This window comes from Hemiscyllium ocellatum, chromosome 3 (genome assembly GCF_020745735.1).
Source record: "Hemiscyllium ocellatum isolate sHemOce1 chromosome 3, sHemOce1.pat.X.cur, whole genome shotgun sequence".
Taxonomy (NCBI): Eukaryota; Metazoa; Chordata; class Chondrichthyes; order Orectolobiformes; family Hemiscylliidae; genus Hemiscyllium; species Hemiscyllium ocellatum.
Window position 1 is genome coordinate 89388885 of NC_083403.1, and position 20703 is coordinate 89409587.

Genomic DNA, 20703 nt, shown 5'->3' on the forward strand with positions numbered 1-20703 from the left:
ATGTGGAATCTAATGTCATGTCTATAGATGATGATGTGAAGGAGCAGCATATAAATAATAAAGTATGTCAAGAATTGGGGTCAAGAAGAGACTCCATTGCTGAAGATGTTCAGTATATAATTAGATAAAAGTGGAACTGACTAAGAGCAATCCATCCCTGCTTAATAATTAATGTGAAAAATTGGAGCAGAATGGTAAAGCCACAGGATGTGGGGGGGGGGGGGGGGGGGGGGGGGGGGGGGGGGGGGGGGGTTGGGGGGGTTTTGGTGGTTATGTACTTATGCCACTCCACAGTCAGAGAATATCAATTGTGACTGTGTTAAGGCTGCTTCATGCTGTTGCTAGAGAGGAAAGATCAAACATGGAGGGTTGGAGAAAACGAGCACAGATTTGAACAGCAATGTGTGCTCAAGGATTGTGGAAGGAAAAGATGTTTGGATATGGAATGATAATTTATAAGAGCAGCATAGTCATTGGCAATGTAGAGAAAAGTGGTGGAGAGATAGAGCTAGATGCCATCAACCTATGTGGAACCTAATTTCCTATCAACAGATGAAGACATGAAGGAATAGCATATAAATAATGAAGCACTGACGTGCAGAGTGAGTTCCGGGTGAAGGCCCGCGTGGGGAAGCAGTCTCAAAGGAAACGTACCTTTGAGCACCTGAGGGCTGGTGTGGTGTGAACTAGAGGTTTGGAAATGAGCAGGATGGTTATTGGATTGGAATCTAGTGCTGGTGGTCAGACCACGTGCGGAAGCCTGTGTTGAGCTACTGTGATGCAATGTTTATTTGTAATTTGACTGTAATATAAATCTTTTAACTATGTCGTATTTCTAACTTGTTTTTTATTCCTCTTTTATATCTAAGATTTGTACCTAGATACTTGTACCTAAGATGGCACCATAAGAGGTGACATTATAAAACTTTTCACTGTACTCCTTTACTTCTATACTTGAGTATGTGTTAATAATGGATATTCTAATTCTAAGGACAGTAAAGGTTGGATGATTTTGAAGAGGAGGTGAAGTTAGATTTAATTAGGAGAGATCCAGTTCCCTAAGGAGACTGCCCATCGCAAGAAATAGCTTACTTATATGTTTTGGAAATAGTTGAAATTTATGTGCATCACACCAGCATGTCATTCCTCCTTCGATGCTACTTTCAGCGAAATCCTTCTCAGCATTTGCTAGGGACAACCATTCCTATCATTTGGCATTGCAGTCTCTCAAGAAAAATGAGTAGTTAATAACATTCTCTTGAGAGATGTGGCATTGCTTTGGTAGGTTTTTTTTTCTCATTACATATTTATACCCATCTTAATTGTGATGTCATCATTGTGTTAATTGGTGATTTCAGTTGATTAGTCTAAGGACTGTAATTCCTAATTAACTAATTTGCAAACCTTTCACCTGTTTTGTGTATCAATTATTCATGAAATCAGGTTAATGTTGCAAAGTGAAGCAAACATGTATATATTCAACAAGTTTCAATATATTCAATAAATGTGTATATATTCAATATTGTTGAGCAGAAAAAAATGCTGTTTATAGGATAACAAGTTGCATTGGACTTAAATCCAGGTTTTGTATTTAAAGCTTAGTTTAGGGAGTTGATTTCAGAAACTTTTGAGTTGCATTCAATTTTGTTTTGGTACTTAATCTAATCTGTAGTATACTGCATGACTAAACATCACTTGACGAGAGAAAGAGCTACCCAACAAATGGCTCTTCAAAATCTCAGTCTCACATTTCAGGAGATAAATATGGAATGAGGAATGCAGGGCCCACAACTGTTAGTCCATGTGACTTGTTGGTTAAAAGAAAAGCAATATGATCCTCTGTGAAATGTTTCTAAATTTAACTGGCTGCCTGACAGTTGATGTTTCAGCTGAGAGCACAGGGTAGGAAAACCAGAGCTCTGAAGAGAGAGGAAAAATAAATTCTACCAAACTGAGTGAATCTCTTGATTTTGGGGATGAACCTTGCAGTAGGATTCAAACCAATGCTTGGAGGCGCGCAGACAATGGACAGTTTGGAGAAACAACTTATTTGTCCTATTTGTCTGGAAATGTTCACAAAACCGGTTGTGATTTTACCATGTCAACACAACTTGTGTCGAAAATGTGCCAATGATGTTTTCCAGGTAGGTGTTTCAGAACTTACCAAAATTTGACCATGGTATAGTTATTAACATTCATGCACTATTAATTAATTGGAGCATTTCAGTACCTGCTTAGTGTATTTATATTTCATGTAAACATACGAACATTTTAAGTCCATGCAAACTAATCTTTAAAAACATATTCTTGATAAGACAGTTCTAATAATTTAAGGCTTGCTTTGCCTGAAATTGCTTGTATGGCAGAACTACACATTAAGGGACACAGGGAATGAGAAGTGAGAAAAGAAAATATGTCAGATCACAAATATAGTGAGGGGGAGAAAATATGTTCAAGTTCAGCACATCCCTTTTTTTAAATGAAAAAAAATCTTTCTCCTTGCTTGACCTGTGGATGATGACACTGGTATTCAACTGCATGGTTCTATTGAAGTGAAAATTAACAAAGAAGAAAATCTACAAAAAGAGAAAAGTTGACAAAAGTCAAAGGATTATGAGTAACACACTTTGTAGCTGAATACTCTTTTCGGGCTGTTTAACACTTTTTCATTTGGAATGTAATTCCCAGGCTTCTAACCCATTCTGGCAGTCAAGAGGCTCCACAACAGTGCCTTCAGGGGGTCGCTTTCGCTGTCCTTCCTGCCGACATGAAGTAGTACTGGATCGCCATGGAGTTTATGGTCTGCAGAGAAATCTCCTGGTGGAAAATATCATTGACATCTACAAGCAAGAATCATCCAGGTTACGTAATGGGCTTTATTAATAGAGAAAGCTGAACTGAGAATGGATGTGCTTTAGTGAATGGTCTGCAAACATGGAAGAAAATTTTTATTGTTTTATTCAAATGCAGTTTATGGTCCTTACCATTTTCTTATGATCATGTTCTCCTGCATTGTTCTTTTGGCTGAGGTAAAATAAAAGTAGGTTTTCTACCATCCACACTCTGGAATTAAAGTGTGAACAAACAATATCAAATCTCTTTGGGAATACAGTAGAACGGTCCACAATGGGAATCCAAATAGTACTTTGTAGGAAATGGTCACAATTTTTAAATTAAGAGACTAACAAGGTTAGAGGAAAAGGAATAATGTGGTAAGTCAGGTAATATGGGGAACTGAGTCTGAAACCATAAAACTACAGAATGAAAAGGTGGAAATCTTTGTGTTCAATTTATTTGGAACGATGAAATGACATATATTGAAATGAGCATTTACACTATGATCTTTGTGTCTTTTTTAAAGTTGTTTAAAAAGAGGTTTCCAACCGAGAGGATATATATGGATGATTTCCGCGGTCTTCTTACTAGTTCATTTCAAAACTACTCCTATTGGCTTAATTACTTTTAACGGCCCTATATTGTTCCAAAATTAATTTTCAGTTTTACTTTATAAGATATTATGGTCTCTGCTTTTAATAACAAATAATTCTAGTTCCAATGTCTTATTTTCTTTGGAGCATTAAATCAAAGCCTACTTAAGAGACCTGTGATTAATGGATGAAAGGAGGAACATCTAACACCAGACATGTATGTTTAAGTAGAAATGCTATTTGTGAAATCCTCAAAAATGAGGCTGTTTGCTACCAGCATATCTCCTCCAAAAGTTCCCTGATGTCTGACAGAACCCATCATCAGTGCTATTCATATGAAATCACTTTTAAAATATGAAGCTATGACTTCCGATTGCATGGTCAGACACAGTCAAACAAATCACCAACATAAGCAATTTTAAATATAAAGTTGAATTCTCAGTGATAAAGTTATTTTACTTTTCTCTTCAGAAACTTCTCATCTCAATTAGTCTATCTAGGTTGCAGTTGTTATTATTTTTTTCCAAATAACTGTAATGGGTAAATAGTCTAAATGTTGACGGTTAAGAGAATTCAAACTTTGCCCTTCACTCAAGGACATTCCAAGTGCTTTGCAGTTCATATAGTGCAGTCACTATTGTAATTGGGGAAAACACATCAGCCAATGTATGTACATTAAGGTTCCATGAGTAACTGAGAATATTAGCAAGTTAATTTATTTTAGCAAGAGAATTTAAAGCTAGGATTTACTGAATCCGATACTTATCATTGAGTCAAGTATGGCAAATGATAACTCTCCAATGTGAGTTATTAGTCACTCACATTTTATCTTTATATGAACCCTCAATTATATTCATCTAAGTTTTTGATTAATGTGCAGCTGTTTTATTAACTAAAGTTTATGAATTACACAACATTCACTTTGTTCTAATTGTAGTAACTGTATACTTGTATAGTAATTCAGTGTGCAAGTAGCTAAAAGTTCAGAATTATTTTATAAGCTTATTGTTTTGTTCACTGAACATTTAACATAGGTGTTATCAATATTTTTGATCCATATTATACAGATCAGAGTCAAAAAACTATATGTGAAAGTGCAATGAACAAAATAAATAATTTTAAGTGTAACACACCCATTCTTTATTTCTTTATGAATGCTAGCGTGTACAATGGGCGTTTTGTGCTCAGTAGTGGTATTAAGCAATCCAAAATGGGTGTGGCATCAGCTCAGTGCTAAACACACTCCACTCAACATTAATTCCAATCATATCAGAATACATCCTGCTGCACAGTTTTTTTGTTTCTCTACTATCTTCCTTTCTGTGAAAACTGAAATACTCTAAATTAAGGGTGATTAGGTGATGCTGGTGTTGGACGGGGGTGTACAAAGTTAAAAATCACACAATAGCAGGTTATAGTCCAACAGGTTTAATTGGAAGCACACTAGCTTTCGGAACGCCACTCCTTCATCAGGCAGTTGTGATGAAGGACCGACACTCTGACAGCTAGTGTGCTTCCAATTAAACCTGTTGGACTATAACCTGCTGTTGCGTGATTTTTAAATTAAGGGTGCATATTGACTTGCACTCATAAGGAACTGTATTGAGATCATCTAGTTTGATTTCAGGTAGAACCCAGATAACAGATTACGTTATTGTATTGGATTCAAATTTAAGGCTTAGTGTGTTATTGTGTCACTGAGCTGATGTATTTGCCCTCTAGTTTTAGACTTCCCTACCCTGAGGAAAAAACCTTAGCCAGTCACCTTATCCATGTCCTTCATGATTTTACAAACATCTATAAGGTCACCGATCAGCTTCCAATGCTCCAGGAAAAATAGCCTCAGCCTTTCAGTGTCTACCTACAGCTCAGAAACTCCAAACCTGGCAACATCCTTGTAAGACTTTCCTGAACCCTTTCAGGTTTCACTATATCTTTCCTTTAGCAGAGGGACTAGAATTACAGCAGTATTCCAAAAGTGGTCTCACCAATATCCTGTACAGCCACAGCATGACCTCCCAACTTCTATACTGATGAATTAGAATGTTTTCATGTTTAAAAATAAACTAACTATAAATCAGTTGGTCAAAGTGAACAATTTCTGACACTTTGCTTTACAAATCTGTCCAAAATATAATTTCGAGTAAAAAATGAGGTCTGCAGATGCTGGAGATCACAGCTGCAAATGTGTTGCTGGTCAAAGCACAGCAGGCCAGGCAGCATCTCAGGAATAGAGAATTCGACGTTTCGAGCATAAGCCCTTCATCAGGAATAAGAGAGAGAGCCAAGCAGGCTGAGATAAAAGGTAGGGAGGAGGGACTAGGGGGAGGGGCGATGGAGGTGGGATAGGTGGAAGGAGGTCAAGGTGAGGGTGATAGGCCGGAGTGGGGTGGGGGCGGAGAGGTCAGGAAGAGGATTGCAGGTTAGGAGGGCGGTGCTGAGTTGAGGGAACCGACTGAGACAAGGTGGGGGGAGGGGAAATGAGGAAGCTGAAGAAATCTGAATTCATACCTTGTGGTTGGAGGGTTCCCAGGCGGAAGATGAGGCGCTCCTCCTCCAGCCGTCGTGTAGTTGTGTTCTGCCGGTGGAGGAGTCCAAGGACCTGCATGTCCTCGGTGGAGTGGGAGGGGGAGTTAAAGTGTTGAGCCACGGGGTGATTGGGTTGGTTGGTTCGGGCGGCCCAGAGGTGTTCTCTGAAGTGTTCCGCAAGTAAGCGGCCTGTCTCACCAATATAGAGGAGGCCACATCGGGTGCAGCGGATGCAATAGATGATGTGTGTGGAGGTACAGGTGAACTTGTGGCGGATATGGAAGGATCCCTTGGGGCCTTGGAGGGAAGTGAGTGTGGAGGTGTGGGCGCAAGTTTTACATTTCCTGCGGTTGCAGGGGAAGGTGCCGGGGGTGGAGGTGGGGTTGGTGGGGGGTGTGGATCTGACAAGGGAGTCACGAAGGGAGTGGTCCTTGCGGAACGCTGATAGGGGAGGGGAGGGAAATATATCCTTGGTGGTGGGGTCCGTTTGGAGGTGGCGGAAATGGCAGCGGATAATACGTTGTATGCGCAGGTTGGTGGGGTGGTAGGTGAGAACCAGTGGGGTTCTGTCTTGGTGGCGGTTGGAGGAGCGGGGCTCAAGGGCGGAGGAGCGGGAAGTGGAGGAGATGCGGTGGAGGGCATCGTCGATCACGTCTGGGGGGAATCTGCGGTCCTTGAAGAAGGAGGCCATCTGGGCTGTGCGGTGTTGGAATTGGTCCTCCTGGGAGCAGATGCGGCGGAGACGAAGGAATTGGGAATATGGGATGGCGTTTTTACAGGGGGCAGGGTGGGAGGAGGTGTAGTCCAGGTAGCTGTGGGAGTCAGTCGGTTTATAATAGATGTCTGTGTTGAGTCGGTCGCCCGAGATAGAAATGGAAAGGTCTAGGAAGGGGAGGGAGGAGTCTGAGACAGTCCAGGTGAATTTCAGGTCGGGATGGAAGGTGTTAGTAAAGTTGATGAACTGTTCAACCTCCTCGTGGGAGCACGAGGCAGCGCCGATACAGTCATCGATGTAGCGGATTTCTGCAATTATGCTGTTCAGAATTTAAACCAAGTTATCTCATAGAATCCACAGTGCAGAAAGAGGTCAATCAGCCCATCAAGTCTGCACTGACCCTCTGAATACCATCCCACCCAGATCCACCTCACCTCCCGTAACCCCGCTTGGGGTTTTTACCATGGCTAAACCATCTAACCTGCATATCTTTGGATAGTGGGAGGAAACCAGAGTACCTGGAAGAAACCTACTCAGGAACGGAGAGAATGTGCAAAATCCACACAGTTACCCAGGCTGGATTCAAACTTGAGACCCTGGTGCTGTAAAGCAGCAGTCCCAACCACTGTGCCACCATATTGCCCTTAATTTACTAAACTTACTTTGTCTTCCACAAAATTGATTTGAGATGTTTTCATGTATATTGGAAGTGCTTTATGAGTACATGCAATGGCAACGGTTACAATTCTGGTAAAATTGGAGCAAGTGACATTGGAGATCATTGAGAGTGTATTGTTTGAGGTGGAAGTGGTGAGGGATGTATTAATAAAGGAGGGAAATGGAAGTATGGGCAGCTATTGGTGGATGAGTGGGTAAGTTATGTTAAGTTTGTGGAGATGGGAATAAGCTGGGTCTGACTGTTGATGAAAGAAGAAATTGAGATGGGGAATTATAGAATGGGGATGGGGAATGTGATGTATTTGTGTCAGGAGTGAGATTTTGAGGTTCATGCTGGGATTAAAGGTCGTGGTTAAATTGAAGATGGATTTTTTATAAGATTCCCTACAATGTGGAAACAGGCCCTTCAGTCCAACAAGTACACACTGATCCCTGAAGAGTTACCCACCCAGGCCCATTCCCGTACTCTGTATTTACTCCTGGCTTTGCACTTAACACATTGGAATTTAGCATGACCAATTCACTGTGGAAGAAAACCAGAGCACCTGGAGGAAACCCACGCAGTCACAGGGAAAATGTGCAGATTCCACACAGACAGCACCCCCCAAGGTGGGGCTCGAACCCAGGTCCCTGGTGCTGTGAGGTAGCAATGCTAACCACTGAGCCACTGTGCCGCCCACTTCCAATATGTGTTGAAGGAGCTGAGGAAAGTGGTACGTTGGGTGTGGTAGGATGGAGGTTGTGCTGGGAGCATTTGGATCTGCTGTGGAGGTTGGGTCTGGGATGTGTGTTGGGTCTGGAATTGTTGAGTTGGGAGTAGAGGATGTGTTTGTTTTGGCATGTGTTTCATCTGCATTTTGGATGTGGGTCAGTGTTGGTGGAGGAGGTGCATTCATTTCAGGAGAAACAACTTACTTCTGAAAATTATAGCCATAGCGTAACTTTAATTTCTTTCAGGCCTCTGCATACCAAATCTGACCAGCAGTTAATGTGTGAAGAGCATGAAGAGGAAAAGATTAATATCTACTGCCTGACTTGTGAGGCTCCAACTTGCTCAATGTGCAAAGTATTTGGTGCTCACAAAGATTGTGAAGTGGCACCTCTTCAAAATGTCTACAAACGACAAAAGGTATCTTATTAATTTTCTGTTTGTATTTAAAGAATACATATGTCCCAGGGAAGAAGAAACTTACTAAGTGGAGGCTGAGGCAGCCATGGCTAACAAGGGAAGTCTGGGACACCATAACAGCAAAAGAAAAGGCATACAATGTAGTGAGGATTAGTTGGAAGCCGAAGGATTGGGAAGCCCTTTAAATACCAACAAAGGATAATTAAAAAAGCAATAAGGGAGAGAACTTGAAACATGAGAGTAACCAATTTAATAGTGTAAAAGAAGATTTCAAAAGTTTTTCTTTAGATATCTAAAAGGTAAGAGAAAGGCAAGAATGGATATTGAACTGTTGTAAAACGAGGCTGAAGGAGGAGCCATGGGGAACAAAGAAATGTTAGAGGAACTGAATACGTACTTTGCATCAGCTTTCACAGTGGATGACACCAGCAGCAAACCAGAACTTCAAAAGATCCAGGTGGGTAGAGGTAGCCATCACTTAAGACCCTGGTGCTGTAAAGCAGCAGTCCCAACCACTGTGCCACCATATTGCTGGGGAAGCTGAAATATCTGACAGTGAATAAATCACCTGGACCAGACCCTGAATTCTGTAGGAGATAGCTGAGGAGATTGTAGAGGCATTTGTCAAGATCTTTCAGGAATCACTGGAGTCAGGAAAATCCCGTAGGATTGAAAAATGTCTAATGTTACACCCCTGTTTAAGAAAAGAGGGAAGCAGAAGACAGAAAACTATAGGTTGGTTAGTTTGACCTTGGTCATTGGTAAGATTTTAGAGTTCCCTATTAAGGATGAGATTGCAGTGTACTTGGAATTACATAGTAAAATAAAGCTGAGTCAGCATAGTTCATCAAGGGGCCTAAAAATGTTAGAATTCTTTGCCTAACTTGCTCATTACCTACTGAAAGGAGAGCCTGTGGAAGTGATTTGCTTGAATTTTGAAAAGGTGAGCCAGAGGAGGCTGTTCAATATGATAAGAGCCCATGGTGTTTAGGGCATCGTATTGGCAAGGATAGAGAATTGACTGGCAGAAGGGAGAGAACGGGGATAAAGGGGTCTTTTTCAGGATGGCAATGGTAACTATTAAAATTCTACAGGGGTCAGTGTTGAGACCATAATTATTCACATTTTAGTTGAATGATTTGGACAAAGAAACTGAGGATGTTGTTGCTAAGTTTGCAGAAGACACAAATATAGGGACGGGTAGTGTTGAGGAGTGGGGAACCTGCAGAAAGACTTTTTGGGAAAGGGGAATGGGCAAAGAAGTGACAGATAAAATGCAATGTGGGAAAATGTGAGGTAATGCACTTTGGTGTGAAAAATAGAGGTATAGACTGTTTTCTAAGTGAGGAATGACTTTGGAAATCTGAAACACAAAGGGACTTGGAAGTCTCAGTTTAGGATTCTCTTAATAATAACATGCAGATTCAGTTGGCAGTTAGGAAGGCAAAGGTTTCAAGAGGGCTCGAGCACAGGAAAAGAAATGTATTGCTGAGGCTCTATAAGGCTCTTATCAAACTATGAGAAGAACGTGAGGACTGCAAATGCTGGAGAGCAGACTTGAAAAGTATGTTGCTGGAAAAGCACAGCCGGTCAGGCAGCATCTGAGGAGCAGGAGAGTTGACGCTTCCAGCATGAGCTCTTTTTCTAGAATGGGGTTGGAGAGGGCAAGGGGTCTGATAAATAATTGGGAGGCAGTGTGGGACTGGGGAGAAGGTAGCTGGGAATGTGATAGGTTGATGAAAGTGGGGGTGATGGGTGATAGGTCAGAGAGGAGGGTAGAGCAGATAGGTGGGAAGGGAGATGGACAGGTAGGACAGTTCAAGAGGCCAATGCCGAGTTGGACTGTTGGATCTGGGATAAGGTAGAGACAGGTGAAATGAGGCAACTGGTGAAATTAATATTGACCCTGTGTGGTTGGAGAGTCCCAAAGCAGAAGATGAGGTATTCTTCTTCTAGGCGTGGGTGGCTAGAGTTTGGCAATGGACTTGCATGTCCTTGATGGAATGGGAGGGAGAAGTTGAAGTGATTGGCCACAGGGCGATGGGGTTGTTTAATGCGTGTGTCCCAGAGATGTTCTCTGAAATGTTCTGCAAGTTGGCGTCCTGTCTCCTCAACATAGAGGAGACCACATCGAAAGCAACGGAGGTGTGTGGAGATAGAGGTAAATCCCTGTTGGATGTGGAGCCTTGGAGGGAAGTGAGGGGGGAGGTGTGGGTGCAGGTTTGCATTACGTGCAGTCGCAAGGGAAGGTGCCGAGAGTGGACGGTAGGTTGGTGGGGACTGTGGACCTTACAAGAAAGTTGCGGAGGGAATGGTCTCTACAGAATGCAGATGGGGTGGGATAAGAAATATATCCCTGGAGGTGGGGTCTGCTTGTAGGTAGTGGAAATGGCAGAGGATGATGCGTTGTTCTCATAGGTTGATGGGGGTGGAAGGTGAGGACTGGGAGGTCTGTGTTTATTGTGATTGGAGGGGTAGGTTACAAGGTCAGTGGTGCAGGCAGTGGAGGAGATGCTTTGGAGGGAATTGTTAACCATATGGGGGGATAAATTGCAGTCCCTGAAGAAGGAGGCCATCTGGGATGTTCTATGGTAGAATTGGTCTTCCTGGGAGCAAATGAGGTGGAGGAATTGGGAGTAAGGGATAGCGTTTTTACAGGAGGCAGGGTGAGAGGAGGTGTAGTCCAGGTAACTGTGGGAGTTGGTGGGTTTGAAGTAGATGTCCATGTTGAGTTGGTTACCAGAAATGGAGATGGAGGAGGTCCAGAACGGGGAAGGAGGAGTCCAAGATGATCCAGGTGAATGGCAGGAAAAGGATTCAGGAGAGTATGGGATCTTAGATTACTTAGAAACAGACCCTTCGGCCAAACAAGTCCACACCAACCTGCCGAAGCACAACCCACCCAGACTCATTCCCCTACATTTATCCCTTCACCTAACACTACGGGCAATTTAGCATGGCCAACTTACCTAACCTGCACATTTTTTGGACTGTGGGAGGAAACCGGAGCACCGGGAGGAAACCCACACAGACTTTCTCTTTTGTAACAGCAAAAGAGAATATATAGATCTTATTAAAGATCTTAAAGTAAGGGAACCCTTAGGAAGCAGCGATCATAATATGGTAGAGTTCAGTCTGCAGTTTGAAAGAAAGAAGGCAAAATTGGATGTAATGGTGTTACAGTTAAATAAAGGTAATTATGAGGTCTTGAGAGAGGAACTGACAAAAATAGACTGGAAGCAGAGCCTAGCGGGGAAGACAGTAAAGCAAAAATGGCAGGAGTTTGTGGGTATAATTGAGGACACTGTACAGAGGTTCATCCCCATGAAAAGAAAGATTATCCGGGGTGGGATTAGATAGCCATGGCTGACAAAGGAAGTCAGGAAGTGTATTAAAGAAAAAGAGAGATCCTATAAAGTGGCCAAGAGCAGTGGGAAATCAGAAGATTGGGAAGGCTACAAAAACAAACAGAGGATAACAAAGAGAGAAATAAGGAAGGAGAGGATCAAATATGAAGGTAGGCTAGCCAGTAATATTAGAGTAAAAAGTGAGGTCTGCAGATGCTGGAGATCACAGCTGAAAATGTGTTGCTGGTTAAAGCACAGCAGGTTAGGCAGCATCCAAGGAACAGGAAATTCGACGTTTCAGGCCAGAGCCCTTCATCAGGAAATGATGAAGGGCTCTGGCCTGAAACGTCGAATTTCCTGTTCCTTGGATGCTGCCTAACCTGCTGTGCTTTAACCAGCAACACATTTTTAGCCAGTAATATTAGAAATGATAGTAAAAGTTTCTTTCAATACATAAGAAACAAACAACAGGCAAAAGTAGACATTGGGCCACTTCAAACTGATGCTGGAAGCCTAGTGATGGGAGATAAGGAAATAGCAGGAGAACTTAACAACTACTTTGCGTCAGTTTTCACAGTGGAAGACATGAGTAATATCCCAACAATTAAAGGGAGTCAGGGGGCTGAGTTGAGTATGGTTGCTGTTACAAAACTAAAATATCTTAAAATTGATAAATCTCCCGGTCCCAATGGGATACATCCTAGAGTTCTGAGAGAGGTGGCTGAGGAAATAACGGAGGCATTGGTTGAGATCTTTCAAGAGTCACTGGAGTCAGGGAAAGTCCCAGATGATTGGAAGATTGCTGTTGTAACCCCCTTGTTCAAGAAAGGATCAAGACAAAAGATGGAAAATTATAGGCCAATTAGCCTAACCTCGGTTTTTGGTAAAATTCTAGAATCCATCATTAAGGATGAGGTTTTTAAATTCTTGGAAGAGCAGAGTCTGATTAGAAGAAGTCAACATGGATTTAGTAAGGGGAGGTCAGGCCTGCCAAACCTGTTGGAATTCTTTGAAGAGGTGACAAGTAGGTTAGACCAGGGAAACCCAGTGGATGTGGTCTATCTAGACTTCCAAAAGGCCTTTGATAAGGTGCCACACGGGAGGCTGCTGAGCAAGGTGAGGGCCCATGGTGTTCAAGGTGAGCTACTGGTATGGATTGAGGATTGGCTGTCTGACAGAAGGCAGAGAGTTGGGATAAAAGGTTCTTTTTCGGAATGGCAGCCGGTGACAAGCGGTGTCCCGCAGGGTTCAGTGTTGGGGCCACAGCTGTTCACATTATATTAATGATCTGGATGAAGGGACTGGGGGCATACTAGCGAAGTTTGCCGCAGTTAGGTGGACAGGCAGGTAGTATTGAGGAGTTGGGGAGGCTGCAGAAGGATCTAGACAGTTGGGAGAGTGGTCCAGGAAATGGCTGATGGAATTCAACGTGAGCAAATGCGAGGTCTTGCACTTTGGAAAAAAGAATAAAAGCATAGACTACTTTCTAAACAGTGAGAAAATTCGTAAAGCCAAAGTACAAAGGGATCTGAGAGTGCTAGTCGAGGATTCTCTAAAGGTAAACAGGCAGGTTGAGTCTGTGATTAAGAAAGCGAATGCAATGTTGTCACTTATCTCAAGAGGGTTGGAATGTAAAAGCACCATTGTGCTACTGAGACTTTATAAAGCTCTGTTAGGCCCCATTTGGAGTACTGTGTCCAGTTTTGGTCCCCACACCTCAGGAAGGACATACTGGCACTGGAACGTGTCCAGCGGAGATTCACACGGATGATCCCTGGAATGGTTAGTCTAACATACGAGGAATGGCTGAGGATCATGGGATTGTATTCATTGGAGTTTAGAAGATTAAGGGGAGACTTAATAGAAACTTACAAGATAATACATGGCTTGGAAAGGGTGGACGCTAGGAAATGTTTTCCGTTAGGCGAGGAGACTAGGATCCGTGAACACAGCCTTAAAATTAGAGGGGGTCAATTCAGAACAGAAATGCGGAGACATTTCTTTAGCCAGAGAGTGGAATTATTTGCCACAGAGTGTAGATTAGATTACTTACAGTGTGGAAACAGGCCCTTCGGCCCAACAAGTCCACACCGACCCGCCGAAGCGCAACCCACCCATACCCCTACCCCTACATATACCCCTTACCTAACACTACAGGCAATTTAGCATGGCCAATTCACCTGACCCGCACATCTTTGGACTGTGGGAGGAAACCGGAGCACCCGGAGGAAACCCACGCAGACACGGGGAGAACATGCAAACTCCACACAGTCAGTCGCCTGAGGCGGGAATCGAACCCAGGTCCCTGGCGCTGTGAGGCAGCAGTGCTAACCACTGTGCCACCGTGCCGACCCACTGTGCCACCGTGCCGTGTAGTGGAGGCCGGGATGCTAACTGTCTTCAAGGCGGAGATTGATAGATTCTTGATGTCTCGAGCAATTAAGGGCTACGAGGAGAATGCGGGTAAGTGGAGTTGAAATGCCCATCAGCGAATGGCGGAGTGGACCCGATGGCCTTACTTCCATTCCTATGTCTTATGGTCTTAACATGCAAACTCCACACAGACAGTCACTTGAGGCGGGATTTGAACCCCGGTCTCTGGTGCTGTGAGGCAGCACTGCTAACCACTGTGCCACTGTGTCGCCCAAGTGAACTTGAGGTCAGAGTTGAAGATGTTTGTGAAGTTGATGAACCGTTGAACCTGTACTTTCACACACGTCACCTACTGTGTCCATTGCTCTTGATGTAGTGTCCTCTACATTGGAGAGACAGGATGCCAACTTGCGGAACATTTCAGAGAATTCTCTGGGATACGTGCATTAAACAACCCTACCACCCTGTGGCTGAACACTTCAACTCTCCCTCCCACTCTGCCAAGGACATGCAAATCCTTGGCCTTCTTCACTGTCAAACTCTAGCCACCTGATGCCAGGAGGAAGAACGTCTCATCTTCCATGTTAGGACCCTCTAACCATATGGGTTCAATGTGGATTTCACCAGTTTCCTCATTTCCCCTTTCCCCCTCCGTTCCCCCCCACCCCACATGCCCCTTTTCCTCCCTCTCCCTCCCCCTTCGTCCCTCCCCATCTCCCTCCATCCTTCCCTCCCCATCCACCTGCCTCCATCCCCGCACCCTCCTCCCTCTGTCCCTCCCTCCCTCCTCCCCCTTTCCCCCCACCTCCAGCCATCCTCCTCCCTCCTCCCTTCCACCCTCCTCCCTCCACCCTCCTTCCTCCCCCCTCCCCCTTTTGGTGTCATCTGCAAACTTACTAACTGTACCTCTTATGCTCACATCCAAATCATTTATGTAAATAACAAAAAGTAGAGGGCCCAGCACTGATCCTTGTGGCACTCCACTGACCGCAGGCCTCCAGTCTGAAAAACAACCCTCCACCTCCGCCCTTGGCTACATAGGTAAGAATATAATTAGCCATGATCTATTTGAATGGCAAATCAGACTTGAGGGACTCAATGTCCAATTCCTGATCCTTCCTATGTCTGATTTCATTACTGAAACAAATACTTCTTAACTCTCCAGACTGCTCCCTTCATCTCTTGGCTGATTGACAGATGCAATTGCACATGGCTTCAGTAAAGGGAAAGAGAAAGAGAAGCAAAAATCAGATTAAACTAATTAATTAAAAAAGCAGGTTGAACAAGACAATTAGGAACAGGGAACCAACAAGGATTAAAACGTTGTTGAGTGAGAAAAGCATCGACAGAACGGGTGAACACTTGGCATAGTTGATTGGCGGGTTGGAAACACCTGTTGCAATGCACTTGGTTGTTTGATCCTCGGCCTGGTGTAAATTCAGTGCTAGTGCAGTTATTTTTGATTCGAACTTTTGGTGTAGCATTAGACCATTAGAGCATTAGGAAAAATCTCTGCTCTTACTTTATCTGTAAGATTATTCAATTCTGTTAGTTTTGTTGACTGGAATGGCCTATACTCTAGCCTCTTCCCATTCTTTTGCAGACTGAGCTCAGTGATGGTATTGCAATGCTGGTGGCAGGAAATGACAGAATCCAGGCAATCATAACTCAGCTGGAAGAGATTTGTAAAACCATTGAGGTAAGTTGACGGCCAGCAATATGTCACAACTAAAGATGTGAAATAATGATCCTTTAAGTTATCATCTAATTAATACTGAAGAAGTGCTGTCAATTAATAAAGCTTCCAAGTTTACAATAGTTGTTCACTCTGGTCCTTCCATCACACCTGTGTTTCCGAGTATAATGGCTTCCTTTCCAGGAAACTATTTCATATTTCTCAAAATCTCAATATGGCTTGATCCTTTCTGTCTCTGTAACCTCCTATAGTCCCACAGTTTTTCATGACTTTAGTTTTCCAATTTTTACATATGCCAAATTATGTTCACTTGGCTATTGTTTGCCATATTTTTACTTGCCTGGGTCCAAACCTTTGGAATTCCCTCTCATTACTCCTATCAGTCATATTTCTTTAAAATTCTCTGTAAAGCCCACGTTTTCAACCAAATTTTGATAATCTGTCCTCATATCTCTTTATTTAGCTTAGTGTAAAATTTTGATAACACTCATGGAAATGCTTAATAATTTTTTAAAAATCCATCATTGGATGTCGCTGGCTTGGCCAGCATTTATTACCCATCCCTAGTTGTCTTTGAGAAGGTGATGCTAAAGCCACTAAACAAATGCAAGTTGCTGTATAGTGTCAATAAATAAAGAATGATACTGTTTGAATTACAACCATTTCCTTGCAAACCTTTGGAAACAGGACAAATGAAAAGTAAAGGGTGGCATGGTGGCACAGTGGTTGGCACTGCTGCCTTACAGCACCACTAATCTAGGTTCAATCCCAGTCTTAAGTGACTATCTAAGTGGAGTTTGCATGTTCTCCCCATGTCTGTGTGTCCCCTCCACAATCCAAAGATGTGCAGTTTGGGTGGATTGTCCATGCTAAATTGCCTGTAGTTTCCAGGGATGTGTAAGCTTGGTGAATTAGCTATGATTAATGCAGGGTTATAGGGACTGCATCTGGGTGGTATGTTCTTCAGAGGGTCAGAACATAAAGAGCAGGAGTAGGCCATCCAGCCCTTCGAACCTTCTCCATCATTCAATAAGATCATGACATCTTTTCATGGACTCACTGTATCCCTTGATTCAAATTATTGTTCAGATAAAATCTACATTAGCTTTAAAAATGTTTCCTAAAGTTTCAACCACTTCACTGGGCAATGAATTCCATAGATTAACAACCCTCTGGGTGCAGAAGTTCCTTCTCAATTCAGTCTGAAATCTTCGCTCTCTAACCTTGAGGCTATGCCCTCTTGACCTAGCTTCACCTGTCAGTGGAAACATCCTCTCTATTTCTATCTTATCTATTCCCTTCATCGTTTTATGTGTTTCTATAAGATCTCACCTCATCTTCTGAATTCCAATGAATATAATCCCAGCCTACTCAGTCTCTGCTCATCAGCGAACCCCCTCAACTCCGGAATCAACCTAATAAACCTCCTCTGTACCACCTCCAGTGCCAGTATGTCCTTCGTCATGTTAGGAAACCAAAACTGTATACAGTACTGCAGGTGTGGCCTCACCGGCACCTTGTACAGCTGCAATGTAACCTCCCTGCTTTTAAACTCAATCCCTTTAGCAATGAAGGACAAAATTCCATTTGCCTTCCTTATTATTTGCTGTAACTGCAGACCAACCCTCTATGATTCATTAACAAGGCCACTCAGGTCCCTCTGCAAAGCAGCATGCTACAACTTTTTACCATTCAATTAATAATCCTTTTTACTATTACTTCTACCAAAATGGATGACTTCAAATTGATTGACATGATATTCCATCTGCCAGACCTTTGCCCACTGACTCACCATGACTATGTTCCTCTGCAAAGTTCCGCAGTCCTTTGAACACTTTGCTCTGCCACTCATCTTAGTATCATCCATAAACTTTGATACCCTACACATTGTTCCCAACTCCAAATCATCTGTATAAATTGTAAATAACTGCAGTCCCAACACTGATCCCTGAGGCACACCATTAGTCATTGATTGCCAACCAGAATAACACTCATTTCCTTCCTGTTAGTCAACCAATCCTCAATCACGCTAATACTTTACCCCTAATGCCATACAGCCTTATGCAGTAGCATCTTGAGCGGCACCTTGTTGAAGGCCTTTTGGAAATCTAGGTACACCATGTCCTCTGGGTCCCCACTGTCCACCTTGCTCGAAATGTCTTCATAGAATTCCAAAAAGTTTGTTAAACATGACTGGCCCTTTATGAACCCATGGTGCATCTGCCCAACGGGACAATTTTTATTGAAATGCCTTGCTATTCAATAGACTCAAGCATATTTCCCACTACAGAGGTTAGGCTAATCGGTATATTATTCCCCATCTTTTGTCTATCTCCCTTTTTAAATAGTGGCGTCACATTTGCTGTTTTCCAATCTGTTGTGACTGCGCAAGAGTCCAATGAATTTTGGAAAATTACCGTCAGTGCACCTGCTATTTCTCCCGCCATCTTTTTTAGTACCCTGGGATGCATTCCATCAGGGCCAGGAGACTTATCAATCCTTAGCTCCATTAGCTTGCCCAACACTACCTCTTCTGCAATAATTTGGAGATGCCAGTGTCGGACTGGGGTGTACAAAGTTAAAAATCACACAACACCAGGTTATAGTCCAACAGGTTTAATTAGAAGCACACTAGCTTTCGGAGTGCCGCTCCTTCATCAGGTGATAGTGGAGGACACAATTCTAAGGCAATTCTGTAATTATGATTGTTTCCAGGTCCTCACCAACCTTTGTCTCCTTGCCAATTACTGGCACGTTATTAGTATCATCCACTGTGAAGACCGATACAAAATACCTGTTCAATGCCTCGACCATTTCATCATATCCCATAACTAAATTCTTCTGTCATCCTCTAAAGGAAGAGTCAAGTTGTCCCACATTCTATTGTAGTCCCTCTTGTTCAAGCACAGGACCCTAATATTGGATATTATCTCCACACTTTCCATCTGTATTCTAAATTCAGCAATACTGTAATCACTCCTTCCAAGAGGGTCCCGAACTATGAGGTCATATTATTTCTGTCTCATTACACAGGACCAGACCTAGGATAGCTTGCTCCCTCATCAATTATATTACATACTGTTCAAGAAAGCTATCACAGATACACTCAATGAACTCCTCCTCAAGGCTACCTGACTGAGCTAGTTTGACCAATCTACATGTAGATTAAAATTACCCTATGATAATTGCTGGACCATTTTGACAGACATTAATTCTTTCTTTGTTTATTGCCCACCCAAAGTGATGTTATTATTTGGTGGCCTATAGACCATGCCTATCAGTGACTTTTTCCTCGTAGAATTTCTAATTTCCACCCAAATGGATTCAACCTCAATCTCCATAGAACCTATATTATCTCCCATCACCACCCTGACGTCATCCTTAAATATCAGAGCTACACCGCATCCCTTCCCCCTGCCTTTACCTTCCTGTCTGTTCTTCTGAATAGTTTGGTACCCCTGTTTATTTAACTCCCAGTCATGACCATCCTGTAACCATGCGTCGTTATCTCATTAACCTTGCTGCGAATGTTACCTTTATGCTAGCTTTCTTACCCTCATGATTTCCAACATCTCTAATAATATCTCCTGAGTTATCCTTCTTTTTGCTTCTTTCATAGTCTGCCTTGTACTTAAACCTTCATGCACACATGCTAACCTGCTGCTTACTTTTTTATTTGCCATCATACTTCCTGTCATTTTCCCTTTCCCTTCCCCCGACTCACTAGTTTAAAGTCCTAGTGACCACCCTATTTATCCTTTCTCTAGAATTTGAGTGGTTCAGGTGGAGACCAGTCCCATCGGTACAGATCTCCCTCCCCGGTTCCAAATCTGATGCCAATGTCCCATGAAATGGAACACCTCTTTCCTATACCACTTCCTTAGCCACACGTTTACTTCCCTAATTTTCTTATCCCTAAGCCAATTTGCATGTGGCTTGGACAGTAATCCAGAAATTATGAACCTTGAGGACCCATTCCTTATAACAGATATGTAACAGATAAGGCATATGAGTTTAGAACCTGGGTTTGTACATGGACCTATAATGTTGTAGTCATTACTGTTTGATTTTGTGTTAGCTAAATGAACCTATAATAAGTAGTAACAGTATTGATGGAGAGTAGAGAATATATTTAAAAACATTGATTTTAAAAACACATGAATATTTAGAAGAAGGTTACTTCAGTTCGTGTTCATTTATTCAAGGAAAATATCACCAAAATAATTATCTTCAAAACAAAACTTGATGGTACAACTTCATTCAGACTCTCACCCAAGAATCTGTTAAGAATGACCAACTACTTAAGTTTATTTGAGTATTTTCTTAAGATGGAAGTAAAATGATATGTTTCTTATTCACTTACCTGGAAAAGTTAACAGAAAATATATTCCAAATGTGTACATGACATTCACAACACAAAAGCTGTGAAGTCTGTCTTAGAGACAACTCACTGGAACTAGCTTATTTAAACCAATAACCAATAATTGTACAATTATATTTTGATAATTTTAAATATGCACCTGAATTTCAAAATTAAATGAATACTTTACACCATTTACTTGTATAGTTGAATGGCTATTTCAAACGATATTCACATTCAGCAACTTAGATTAAAGCAGAATTGCACATATGCCAGAAATTGTAAAAGTAGCAAATTCTCTTCTCTGAACAATAGGAACAAAATTAATTCACTGTTTCTGAGTTGTAGCTCAGCACATGTCGGTTGGAAGCACTGACCTTGAATCCAGGTTCACGTCTCACTCTAAGCCTTGAGCACAAAAATCAAGATTCATACTCCAGAGTAATAC

General features: G+C 42.4%; 1 protein-coding gene across 2 annotated transcripts in view; it reads left to right on the plus strand.

Annotated features, from left to right (window-relative positions):
* The first annotated feature begins 1901 nt into the window (after positions 1 to 1901).
* The window catches only part of trim54 (tripartite motif containing 54), an 86388-nt gene continuing 67586 nt past the window's right edge, over positions 1902 to 20703 (plus strand). For both annotated transcript variants that reach the window (XM_060821273.1, XM_060821275.1), the window contains exons 1-4: positions 1902 to 2144; positions 2689 to 2861; positions 8308 to 8479; positions 15803 to 15898. In XM_060821273.1, coding sequence (XP_060677256.1) covers positions 1977 to 2144; positions 2689 to 2861; positions 8308 to 8479; positions 15803 to 15898 — 609 coding nt within the window. In that variant the 5' untranslated portion in view covers positions 1902 to 1976. The remainder of the gene's footprint in view (positions 2145 to 2688; positions 2862 to 8307; positions 8480 to 15802; positions 15899 to 20703) is intronic.